General features: G+C 44.5%; 1 protein-coding gene across 1 annotated transcript in view; it reads right to left on the reverse strand.

Annotated features, from left to right (window-relative positions):
• Nucleotides 1-13409, reverse strand: part of LOC138739988 (uncharacterized) — a 58492-nt gene that overhangs the window by 9996 nt on the left and 35087 nt on the right. Inside the window, exons 8-12 of the mRNA XM_069892440.1 lie at nucleotides 12748-12801; nucleotides 9428-9541; nucleotides 8910-9061; nucleotides 6980-7044; nucleotides 2468-2613 (exon numbers count right to left, since the gene is read on the reverse strand). Coding sequence (XP_069748541.1) covers nucleotides 2468-2613; nucleotides 6980-7044; nucleotides 8910-9061; nucleotides 9428-9541; nucleotides 12748-12801 — 531 coding nt within the window. The remainder of the gene's footprint in view (nucleotides 1-2467; nucleotides 2614-6979; nucleotides 7045-8909; nucleotides 9062-9427; nucleotides 9542-12747; nucleotides 12802-13409) is intronic.

Genomic DNA, 13409 nt, shown 5'->3' on the forward strand with positions numbered 1-13409 from the left:
TTGCTCCTCCAATTCTCACCGACAATTGGGCAGTCTATAATACAACCCCATGTGTGTGGTCATACCTTTCCCGTCCTCAGCTCCACCTATGCAGCCCCAGTAGATGAGCCCTCTGGTCTGTCCTGTCTGAGCACAGCTGTGATATTTTCCCTGACAAGCCATGCCACTTATCCCCCTTTTATTCCCTCCCACCCCGATCTATTGCGTCTGAAGAAACCACCCAGAACATTAAGCTGCCAGTTCTGCCCCTCCTGCAGCCTAATTTCACCAATGACCACAATGTTGTAATTCCACATGCCAATCCATGCTCTAAGCTCGTCTGCCTTTCCTACAATACTCCTTGTATTGAAATAGAAGCATCTGAGAACATTTTACAGTGCATGCAATTCTAACATTATCTTTTCCTCCTCTATCTGCTCTGGCACTCTGGTTCCCCTCCCCCTGCAAATCTAGTTTAAACCCACCAGAACAACACTAGCAAACCTGCCCACAAGGATATTAGTCCCCTTCCAGTTCAGATGCAAACCATCCCATTGGGAACATGTCCCACCTTTCCTGGAAGATAGACCAGTGATTCAGAAACCCAAAGCCCTTGCTCCTACACCATGTCTTCCATCATGTATTAAGCTTCATTATCCTATTTCTAACCTCACCTGCATGTGGCATGGGTAGCAATCCTGAGATTACTACCCTGGAGGACCTTTCCTTCAACCTAGCACCTAACTCCCTGAACACTCCTTCCTACCCATGTCATTGGTCCCTACATGGACCATGACATCTGGCTGCTCACCTCTCTCCTGAGAATGACTTGAACTCTAATTGAGATATCTTGGACTCTGGCAAGATATCTGGGATATTTGATCTCCTCCACAGAAACTTTTATCCGTCCCCCTAACTGTGGAAACCTCCATCATTACAGCTCGCCTCTTCTCCTCCCTTCCCTTCTTAGCCACAGAATCAGACTTCTTGCCAGAGATCTGATCACCGTGGCTTGTGCCTGGTAGGTGGGCCCCTCAACAGTCCCCATGGTATACTTGTTATTCAGAGGAACACCCACACGGGTGCCCTGCACTGCCTGCCTGTTCCCTTTCCCTCTCCAATTATACATCTCCTCTCCTGCATTCTGGGTGTGATAGTGTCCCTGTGACTTCTGTCAATCATATCCTTTACCTCCCGAATGCTCCGGAGTTCATCCAATGGCGGCGCAAATTCCTCAACTCGGTTTTTCAGGAGCTGTAGCTGGATGCACTTCTCACGGATAAAGTCATCAGGGATACTGTTGGCTTCCCTGTCAACCCGCATCCTGTGAGAGGAGCATGTCCCCTGCCTTTGCTACCATATTCTAATTCTTATTCTAATATCAAAAATTGAGCTTCCCTTCACTGCTGCTCCCACCGGGCGGGCCTCGCTGTGTCCGGGCCCGGCTCCTCGCTGCTGCTCCCACCGGGCCTCGCGGTGTCCAAGCCAGGCACCTTGCTGCTGCTCCCACCGGGCCTCGCCGTGTCCGGGTTGGGCTCCTCGCTGCTGCTTCCACCGGGCCTCACTGTGTCCAAGCCGGGCTCCTCACTGCTGCTCCCACCAGGCCTTGCCATGTCCGGGCCGGGCTCCTCACTGCTGCTCCTACCAGGCCTCGCCTCACCATTTCCGGCTCCTTGCCACTGCTCCCACTGGGCCTCGCCTCGCCAAAGTTTCACTACCAACTCACCTTATATGCAGTCTTAACATCAGCTTTTTCCTCCTCCATTCCACCATCTTCTCTGGTACTCTGGTTTTCATGCCCACAATCTGGTTTAAACCCCCCCCCCCCCCCCCCGCCCACCTTGTGAAGCACTAGCAAACCTACCAAAAAAGGATATTTGTCCCCCTCTAGTTCAGATGCAAACCATCCTGGCAGTGCAGATCCCACATTCCCTGGAAGGGAGCTCAATGATCCAGAAATCTGAAGCCCTCCCTCCTGTATCATCTCTTTAACGACATGTTAAGATGCATTATCCTCTTAGTTCTAATCTCACGAGACATGACACAGGTAGCAATCCTGGGATCACAACCCTGGGGATCCTGTCCTTCAACTTAGCGCTCAACTCCCTGAACTCTCATCATCCTTCCAAGCACGTCATTGGTCCCTACATCGACCACAACACCTCTCCTCCGAGAATGCAGTGAATTTGATCAGTGATATCCCAGACCCTGGCACCAAGGGTGAGCTATTCAAACACAAGAAACAGTTTGGGGTTTTGTTTGATCTGGAATGTGTTTGGGGATTGGAAGCAGGGCAGTTTCTGCCTCAATTTCAGTCTCCACCTCAGCAACCAAGCCTCACCATCCTCAGCCTCACCATCCTCTCCCACGCTGCTTCCTGCATGGATTCCATCTCGTTCTCCCAGTTTCTATTTCTCATAATCCCACTTTCGATGTCAGTGCAACTCAAACAACTCTAATTTCCCTCCATCTCTGTTGGCGCACTAACCTCTGTTCCCTTGTTGGATTGCACGCTAGGCATGTACTGCAAGAGATCTTCGAATGTTAGGGCCTTGACTTGGGGAGGTCCTAACGTCCATCCTTGCCTCCTGCAAAAGTCTGAAGACAACCTGTATGAGATGGTCTTCAAGTTGGCTGTAATCATATCAATGAAGGAAACATTAGCCAGTTCTAAGTGTTGGCTGCCATACTGGTTTGACAAACTCCTAAAATATAGAGTACCATTTTTCTTTCCCCGAATTTCAGAGCAAAACTCGAGTTTTGAAACTAATAGATAAATAGTCATGGCAAGAAAGAGCAAGAAAAGCTCTTCAGCCCAACATCAACCACTCATTTTATGTAATCCTACATTATTTCCACCATAAAACCAACTCTCTGTAGATTCTAACACCCACCCTACAAATTAATCTACCAACCCAGGCGCCTTTAAAATGGAGGAGGAAATCAGAGCATCCAGGAGAAATCTACGTAGTCACAGCAAGAACATCAAACTCCGTACAGACTGCGCCAGAGGCAAGGATCAAACTCGAGTCTCTGGCACTATGAGGGAGTGGCTTTATCAGCTGTGTTGAATCAAATGAGAGGCTTCTTACAGGAGCCCTTTCTTCAGTGTGCATGCAGATCGATTGCACTTAACCCATTGAGCATTGGCTCAACTAACAAAAACAAGAGTGAGCTGAGGGCCTGGGAGGTAGAAAGAGAAAGAATCTCCAATCCAAAATGTTTTGCCTTCAGCTTCATGATCTTTGATAACGTGGGAGTTCCCCGGACAGAAGAAGTGGGGCTTGCATTCAGCGCACACCGAACAGGCTCGGGTCATGGAGCGAATCTCCTTGACTATGTAGGGAAGGTTGCACGCCTTCACAAAGTGGGCAAACCTAGTGACCCCTGGATGACAGAGCGCCTCATGGAGTTTCTGTAGTCCGTCCATCTGTACGCTTGCGCACGTCCCCCTGGAGAGCGCGTCAGGCGGGTCGTTGAGCTTACCAGATCGGTACAGGATGTCATAGTTAAAGGTGGAGAGTTCAATTCTCCATCTGGCGATTTTGTCGTTTTTTTTATCTTACCTCGCTGGGTGTTGCTGAACATGAAGGAGACCGCGCGTTGATCAGTCAACAGTGTAAAGTGCCTCCCAGCGAGGTAATGTCTCCAACGACGCACCGCTTCAACTATGGCCTGGGCCTCCTTCTCGTCCGAGGAGTGTCTACTCTCTGGACCCTGGAGGGTTCTGGAGAAGAAGGCTACAGGCCAACCGGCCTGGTTCAAGGTGGCTGCCAGGGCGAAGTCGGATGCATCGCTCTCGACTTGAAACGGGACAGACTCGTCGATCGCGTGCAGCGTTGCAACAGCGATGTCGGATTTGATTCGATCGAAAGCCGCTCTGGCTTCGGTCGAGAGGGGAAAGGTGGTGGTCTTGATAAGAGGACGCGCCTTGTCGGCGTAGTGTGGAACCCATTGGGCGTAATATGAGAAAAAGCCCAGGCAGCGTTTGAGCGCTTTCTGGGTATGGGGGGGGGGGTGGGGTAAGTCCATTAGGGGATGCATGCGGTCAGGATCTGGCATCACTACCCCATTCTCCACCACGCAACCTAGAATCGCGAGTCGTGTGGTCCAGAAGACACACTTGTCAAGATTGTAGGTCAGGTTCAGCCGACCGGCAGTTTGAAGAAATTTGTCTAGGTTGGCGTCGTGGTCCTGCGCGTCATGGCTGCAGACACAGTGGAGGTTTCAGTTGAATTGTTTATTTGAGTTTCACGTGTGCCCCTTTAAGGCCAGTTACGTCCCGTGCAGTGGTGATATTACCTCGTTGCCTGGGGCACGAGCTGTGGCCTAAGCTATGAGCCAATCAGCAATCCCCGACGGCGCCATCTTTCTGCAGCTGCCATGCCAGCACGGCGATACAAGCGGGGCCGGTTCGTTCTCAGAGATGTTTTGTTAGAGCAACATTCTTTTGTTTGAGCCTCTCCCAGAGAAAACATCTCAGTATCTACTCTGTCAACCTCCCTCAGGAGGTCATCCCTTATTCTTCTAAACTTTGAAGAATACAGACCCAAACTCTATCTCTTGGGAAAAGTCATGACAACGTGAAAGGAATTCACATCAACATAACTTGTAAACTCCACAGCAGCCATTCTCAATCTTTTTTCAGCTATGGCCCTGTCAGACTCAGCTCAAAGTTTATGGGCCCCTTTCCCGGTGAAGCAGTCAGGTTTAGTTGGTTTCTATCTATTACGTAAAGCACATAAACAATATTTATTTTATGCGAGGTGAAAAGAAGGTTTTTTCTTAAATATGCTGTGACCTCCAGGGGATCCATAGGGCCCTTGTTGAGAGTGGCTGCTCTATAATACAGTCAATAACACATCCATTTTACCCAATCTTATTTTATATCCCCAGATCCCATCACTCACCTGCACACTCAGGCTACCAATTAAACTTAGCAACCAGTATGTCATTGGAAGTGGGAGGAAGATATGGTTAGTCAGAGTTAGGGATCTTCATTCAGGAGAGGGCTGATTTCAATGACATAAAGCAGGAGCTGGCAAAGATATCTGGGAGCCACAGGGCACTTATGGGGGAACCACAGACTGAAATCCTTCATAAGAGGCCCCCCTTAAAGTTGTATTAGGAGAGGGGACATGGAAACTGAATGGATTAAACATTTTTTTAAGGACTAGAAGACTGCTGCCAGGCTTTGCTGTATAGTTGCCAAGCAGCGCAATAATTTTTTTTCAAGGTTGGAGGCATTTGGAGACGGCCTAGAATAACCTGGATAAATGCGGAAAATGGACAATGTTTTCAGAGCATTCCTTAGAACCATAGAACACTACTGCACAGGAAACAGTCCATTCGACCCTTCTTGTCTGTGCCAAAACATCATTCTGCTCGTCCCACTGACCTGCACCCATTCCATAACCCCCTAGACCTCTGCCATCCATGCATCTATCCAATTTATTCTTGCTTCAACATGATTGTGTTTGACTGACACGGAACCAGCTTTGGCTATGAATTGACTTCCATGTAGTTTTCTTCTTTGTTCTACTGTGTTCAATTCCAGGTATAAAGTGTGCAGGCCGAAAAGTTTTTGTAATAAGTAAATGTTTTCTTTCCTACGTGCTCAACAAGAATGATTTCCTATTTGTCGGTCTGTCCTGGAATCACAAGCTACGGTTGTTACACTTAGAACAAAAACCTTGATTTCTTTTCACCTCATATAACATAAATATTTTTAATGCTTATTTTAATGTAGACAATAGGAAAGAAGTAGGAAGAAACCAAATAAATGTAACTACTTCACAGGGAAGGGGGCCCATAAGCATTGAGCAGGGTCCTAAGGAGGCTACAGCCAAAAACAGGTTGAGAATGGCTGTGCTAGAGGAAAAACATCTGACAAGTGGGAGGTGTTTAAATGTGAGATAGTAGTTGACAGTCAGCGTGTCCCTGCAAGGGGAAGAGGCAAAGATGGTAAGGCCAGAATCAAAATTTATCGTCAGGAACATGCCACCAAATTTGCTTCTTTCCAGCAGCATCACAATGCAAACATTGCGATAAATTAATTTTAAAAAAATTAGTGCAAAAGAGAAAGAGAGGTAGTGCCTGTGGTTCATTGTCCGTTCAGAAATCTAATGGCAGAGAGGAAGAAGCTGTCCTTGTCCTGCTGAGTGTTCATCTTCAGGCTCCTGTACCTCCTTCCAGGTGGTAGCAGTGTGAAGAGGCTATGGCCTAGGTGGTGAGAGTCCTTGAGGATAGAGACTGCTTCCTTAAGACAGCATCAAACTAAAATTTATACAAATAACCTTGAATAAAATCTGGAATGTGCATCATTGTTTGATTACAAATGTAAAACTGGGGAGCACAGGGGCAAATGAGGGGGAAAAAAAAAGTGCCTGCCCCAAACATTTATGGAGGGCACTGTGGATAGGAAAGGAGAAGGAGAGGGGCCACGCCCAGGCAAATGGGGTTAGTGCAAGTTGGCACACACGTTGGGCTGGATGGCCTGTTTCTGTGTTTAATAACCCTGCGGCTATGAAATCAGAGCATTCGGGGTGAAGGGTAGGTGGTGGGACAGAAACATGTTAGAGGGAGAAAGTGTAAACTCCACCTAAGTAGCAACAAAATTCAGGATTTAATATATCAACCTCCACCTTAAGTACACAATAATCTAGCTTTAAAAACCAGAGGTAAAAGAAATTTCTACCCATTTTAGTTTTAAATTGTCCCCTTACCTTATAACTACATCCCCTTGTTCTATAGTTCCTGTGTTGTCATGTTGCAAGTTCAGGTGTAAGGAATTAATTAGAAAACCCTCTCAAAGAGCTGGCAAACACACTATCCATTCTTCTGCTCCAAGGTGATTCCACGATTCCAAATCATTAATCTTTTAAAAGTGCCCAACTGAAAGAGGAAGTGGTGGTGTGATCCCTATCCCCAACACCTGGGATTCCAGCTCGATCTCACCTCACAAATCAAATGGAACAGGTAATAGCTTCATATTACGTACTGAAGATGACTTTGTCTCCATGTATCACAGAAGTCATGTACATCATTACTTCAGGGCTTTTGACCCTGCAAACAATAAAAGAGTGCAAGACTTTTTACCAACTGTTCATCAGAACACATCTCGTGTGCGTCTTCTGCAAGCATATAAAGACCTACTTCAAAATGAACTCTTAGTTTGCCAGAGGCTCGACTGGCTGCTGCATCAGTCAATTTATTACTGATTAAGGACTGAAGATGAAGCTGCCACTATCTCGCAGGCTCAATCCTAATATTGTACCACTTCATAGAAACATTCAATGAATTTTGTAAATTTCCCTCTGGTACTTTTATTCCTTATTTGTACCCTCATTGAAAACCAGAGTTTGGCCCCTCAGATCAAATGAACCACCACCCCATTCAAAGTCCTGACAGGCCTGATGGTGCTGCAACTCCGCATCTGAAATAAAGACCTCAAACCCAACACGTCTACCCAACAGCAGTGATCGTTGCCCTCCTGTAGGCAATGCCTGGCACCTCGAAGCAATGAAGGCTTCACTGGCAGTGCCTCCACACAGTCCTCCGTGGACTGGACAAGTGAACAAATGTCAGCTTCTACTCCAGGTCTCCATGCCCTTCATCCCATGGACACAGGGGACATATTGGTTACTACTTTCCAACATAACAAATATTCTGGAATAGTTGGTAAGGTAGCAAGTTTTATGGGAGACTGGGGTGGGGAGGGGAGAAAAGGAGCATTAAGGCAGCTTGGAAATTATTGGGGTAGATGGATTCATGGAAGGAAGGTCATGTGTAACAATATGATTTTAAGCTTTTTTTTATAGAAGCAGAACAAACAATGGCATATCTTGTGTCTTCAGTCTGGTGTTACACAAGAAGCCATCAAACAAAATTAGAGCATAGAATAGGGAGTAAATACATTGGTGTTGGATTGATATTAGTCAATGATAGAAAACAACCTTAATAGTTCATTTTTGGGTGGTGCACTGGGATTAGCGGGATGTAATGCAAGGATTGGTGCCAGGCTGACCTCATATTCAATATCGATGATTTGGAAGCTGGAACAGTATGTAAATTTGCTGATAATACACGATTATGGGGGAAAGAGGAGTTTTAAGGGAATAGAGACACGAGGCAGAAAGTAAAAAGGCAAAGAGAAGTATGAAAAGGGAGATAGAATATACAGCAGACCCCAGTCAGAAGGGCAGATGAAGTGTAAGGGCAACAAGTTCCAGAGACAGAGTAGTGTGAGAACGTGAGTGGGATTAAGCATTAACGTACTGGAGAAGATAGAACCAAATAAGAATGTTATGAACATGAGTGAAGTAAATTTCAAATGCAGATGAAGAAAGTTTGTTTTGATATGGAATGTATAGAAATTACATTAAAATTACATCACAGAAGCCAGCCAATCTAGTGGCAGCATCCATCTCCTTGTGACCCTCATTTCAGCTAATCCTACCAATACATTCTCCAACAGGTCAGTGCGACATTCTTGTCATTGTCTCAGAAGAGACTTGGCTGGCATCATCTTGGCAACAAGATAGCGATACAATTTCCCATTTGCTCCTCAAATGAATGTAAAGGATCTCACAGCAGTACTTGAAGACCACAGCAGAATATTATCACAATCTTCTCAACAAATGGGGAAGCAATCCAATCATTTATCACACTGCGTGTTTGCAGATCTTGCTGCATGTACCTAACTCGCCACAGCCTATCATCTGGTTAGATGGAATGCTACAATAAATTCAATATACAGTAAATGTAAAATTTTTTCCTCAATGTTAAATAATAATGGAGCAGCTTTAAGAGAAATCAAAGTTGCATTAAGAATGTTAGGAATTTCTTTGGTTTGCACTATTGGCTGCAAAGACTACACACCTCAATGGATGGCACTTTAGAGAGAGAATTCAGATGTTCTCTTCCCTTACCTCTCTGTTAACTTCTTCACTGCCTCTTCAACCTCCTTCTTGTTGGGATGGAACCCATCCAGGTCAAAAAGTGGCTCCTCATAATCCACATTCTCCTCTCGATTTTGCAAAATTTGTTGGTACAGCTCCCAGCTCATGTTGCAACAGAAGAGCTGTGCATGGAATGGTGAAGGAAAATAGGTTTAGTGTCCCCAGACCAGGAAAGAGAACAAAAAGGAAAGCAATCACTTCACACAAGTTGAGGAAGGCAGTGCATGAAACATCAACTGCTCAAACAACAAAAGGACTGTCTGCACCATTGCAACTCACCTTTCGCACAAGATTAACTGTGAATATTATCATCTTGAGTATTTATTGACTCTTTAATTTAATTCTAATACTTTACTGTTATAGCTTTTATTTGTGAGTACCTGTTCAGCTGCAGCAAGAAAGTATTTTGATGCATATGTACATTGTACAATGTGTATGACAGCTCAGTATCAAGAAGTCACATTCATTAGCTCCCATAATTCTTTTACCTTTTCTGGATTGGTGGTGTCCAACAGCTGGGGAGTTGGAAAGGGCATTTGGACCTGCCTACAGAACTCACAGGTAACGACGTTGGATGTTTTAACAATGGCCACTTGAAAACGCTGAGGAAAGAACGACAAAAGGCTGCATTTATATTATGGACATTTGCAGATTATAAGATCCATCACACATCATATTGGAATCTTTGAAAACAGATCAGGCAGGGCAAGGGCAAAGCTCATGTACATCAAAGTGCATTCCAAAGAGAAGGGTTGTCAGATGGAAAGGAGTCAAACTGCCAGGTGTTTTATGGAAAAAGCATCTGAAGGATTTTCCAATGGCAGGGAAGAGTAAGTGTACCAGGGAAAGGCAAAAGAGGAAAAGGATTCTCACAGCGACACCAGTCTGCATCAATTATCAAACACTCATTTACAATCTTATTTGTTGATGGGCATCAAATTATTCCATTTAATCTCCATCAACTAATCCCAGATTCTGCCACTCACCAATACACCAGAGACAATTAGCCCCCCCACCCCCCCCACCAACCTGCATATCTTTGGGACGTGGGAGGAAACAGGAGCATCCTGGAGAAATTCCCGTGGCCACAGAGAGAATGTACAAACTCTATACAGTCAGCGCCTGAGGCCAGGATTGAACCCAGCTGCAACCACATGCAAGGGTCAACAAAGACCGGAAACTTTGATAAATACATGGATATAAACCAGGCAACTTTCTGAATAGTTAATTCCAGATCCTTGAGACAAGTAGCTTTAGTGAACAAATAGTACTAGCAGACGTCAGGAATGCAAGGCAGAGGTAGAACACAGAACTATGCAACACAGTACAGGACCTTCTGTCATGCTGACCTACATAAATCTACTCCCTCATCAATCTAACTATATCCCAAACTCGCATCCATAACCTTCCCTTACATTCAAATGTCCCGTTTGTACCAGTCTCCACCACTACTTCTGGCAATGCATTCCAGGTATCCACCACTCTCTGTGTAAAAATCATACCTCTGATATTTCCCCTAAACTTTCCTCCACTCACCTTAAACGGACAAACTCTGGTATTTGTTATTACTGCTTTGGGGAAAAGGAGCTGGCTATCCACCCTATCTAAGCCCCTCATAATCTTATACACCTTTATCAAGTCACCTCTTCCTTGGGAAATGTGAAACAATAAATGGAATCATACAATGTAGTGCATAAAGTAAAATGGTCATCAGAAAGCTGGATCTTGACAAAGCAATGTTTAATTCTACATGAATATAATCACAATGGGCCCCCTCACACCCCAAAAAGCCTAGAATCACTGCTGAGAAGGGTAGCACACGACTTACTCAACAGATCAACAGAAGTTTGTTTCCCAACCTCCAACGTGCACTTCCTAACAGACTGGGTTCCTCTACTGGACCTGCAGGTCAGCCATCCAGACATTCAAAGTACAAGTAACAATAGTGGATGTACCGTAACTCACAGTGGGCTATTAACAGCTCCGCATCCAAAGGCAGACACAAATTTAGGCATAAAACGATCTGGTGGAATTGATGGGAAAGTGGGGAGAATAAAATGGAATCAGTATGGATGGATGTTTGATAGCAGCCATGGACACAACAGGTTTCTGTGCTGCACAGCTCTGATTCTGATAGCATTGTAGAATTTTATAATGTGGAAACAGGCCCCTTGACCCAACCTGTCCATGCTAACTAATTTATCAAACCAAGCTAGTCCCACTTGCCTGATTCGACCCACATCCCTCTAAATTTTTTCTACCTTTTTCTCTTTTTACACTAAAAACCTGCATTATTGCCATATACATGTCCCCTTTCTGGAAGCCGATTTGCTTGTTCACACAGAAGAAATGTCAGGTCAGTGAAGTCCTTTTACACAGCAAGCTAGCTTCCCTGAGCAAAAGAGGTGGGACATTGCATTCCTTTCCCATTTGGACCCAACAACACAGCTCTCCCTTTTACACTCGCCCCGCTTCGCCTCTAATAAAACCTTGCTTGGCGGATAAAAGATGGGTCTGAAATTACCCCCCCCAATCTGCCTTCATCACGTTTGTACAGGTAGTTGAGGCATATTAAAGGTGGATCAGTGTAAAAAGGGTACTTGTATCCATCTAAATCGTCTTTCAAATGTTACCATTGGACTTTCTTCTACCACTTCTTCTAGCAGTTCATTCCACATATCTACCACCCTCTACAAGGAAAAAGGTCCCCCTTAAGTTCCTTTCAAATCTTTCTTCTCTCATCTTAAATCTATGCCCCCTGGTTTTAGACACCCCTGCCCTAGAAAAAATTGTGACCATCCACCTTATCTATACTCTTAAAATTTTATAGATTTCTGCAAGGATCCTCCTCAGTCTGTCTGGGCCAGGGATAGGACTCCGGGTGGCAGCCTAAGAGGTGCTGAGAAGATTAGCCGGACGAGGTGAGAGAGTGGTTAGAACAGGCAGCAGTACAGATCAATGCAACAAATGACCCATTCATATGCAATGAACTCTGAAATTCTCAGATAAACGATGACTTGGGACAATCAAAGAATTACATGGAAATATAAAATGGTGACAACATACTCTACTGATAAATTGCTGAGAATTAACAAGCAGAAAGAAGCACTGAATGAACAATAACACCGCATCCCACGTGGCCCATCTGTTGCCAAGATCATCAGCTTGAAACAGATTCTTGTCTCACACAAGCCACCTAACCTGAGTGAACCCCAAATTTTGCTTTCATACCGAGACTCGACCAGTAGAAAGTGGATTCTTGTGGAAGCACATTTGACAACAAGACTCCTGACTGTTAATAAAATAAATTATTTTGGGGGAAGGCATAAGAATAAGAGCAGGAGAGGATCTGGCCCATTGAGCTTGCTCTGCTGTTTAATAGCATGGCATACCTGGCCATGGACTCAACTCAGTCTACCCATAACCTTAATTCCCCGACTTCACAAAAATCTATCTGTGTTTTAAATTTATTTAATGAGGGCAGTGCATTTCACAGATTCACCACTCTCTGGGAAGAGCAGTTCCTCCTAATCTCTGCCCTGATCCTACTCCCCTGAATTTTGAGGCTATGTCTTCTAGTCTCACCTAACAGTAGAAATATCTTTCCTTGCCTCTATCTGTCCCTTTCACAATTTTATACCTTTCCACAAGATCCTCTCCCATTCTTCTGAATTCCAGTGAAGACAACATCCCTGAGTGAAAAAAACTAACCATTAAGTGTGAATGAAAGCATTTAGAAGAAAATTGTCATAGAAGAATGAACCAAAATACCCCCACAAAGATACTGATGACAATGAAATCTACTCACCTTGACACGATGAGTCTCAGCCTCTTCCACTTCAGGGTCTGTGTTCTCTGTCCTCTTGATTTCGATTTATTATTTAGCAGGGGTGAAGCAGAACGTGAGTGCGTGTCACATTTTTATGTTTTTTATTTAATGGTTGCAATACTTTTTTGATCACTGTATAGAGGAGCAGGTTACCTGACTCCAACCCCTGTCTCTCAAATCCAGTCAGTCAGGGAAAAAAATTCTCACAATTTCAAAGATACTTTGCAAAGATAAATCTTTGGTGAACTCAGTCTGCCATTAAGTCAACGGACAAATTATCTACTAATTATTCTGTAACCAGAAGGTGGTATCACTGATGGAGAAAGGGTCTATTCTGGTTAGCTGAGGATTCACTCTAAACAGTGCAAAATCTGCCTGTGCAGAGTTTATTTGAGGCACTCCATGCTTAGATATAGATGGCTGATACAGATCTCAATTCCAACCAATTTTCTTGCATCATAACCCTACTGCACCTGGCTATTTAAAGCACACATTTCAGTGTTAACATTTTATGCACTAGAAAATTGAGCCCAATGCTATTTAACAAGCAAATAATTCAAAGTAGTTGGGAATATTTGGTATGGTTGAAATAAGATGACTGAACAATTTCCCAAAAGAACGAGGGTTGAGGGATTTAGAAA

This window comes from Narcine bancroftii, chromosome 7 (assembly GCF_036971445.1).
Source record: "Narcine bancroftii isolate sNarBan1 chromosome 7, sNarBan1.hap1, whole genome shotgun sequence".
Lineage (NCBI taxonomy): Eukaryota > Metazoa > Chordata > Chondrichthyes > Torpediniformes > Narcinidae > Narcine > Narcine bancroftii.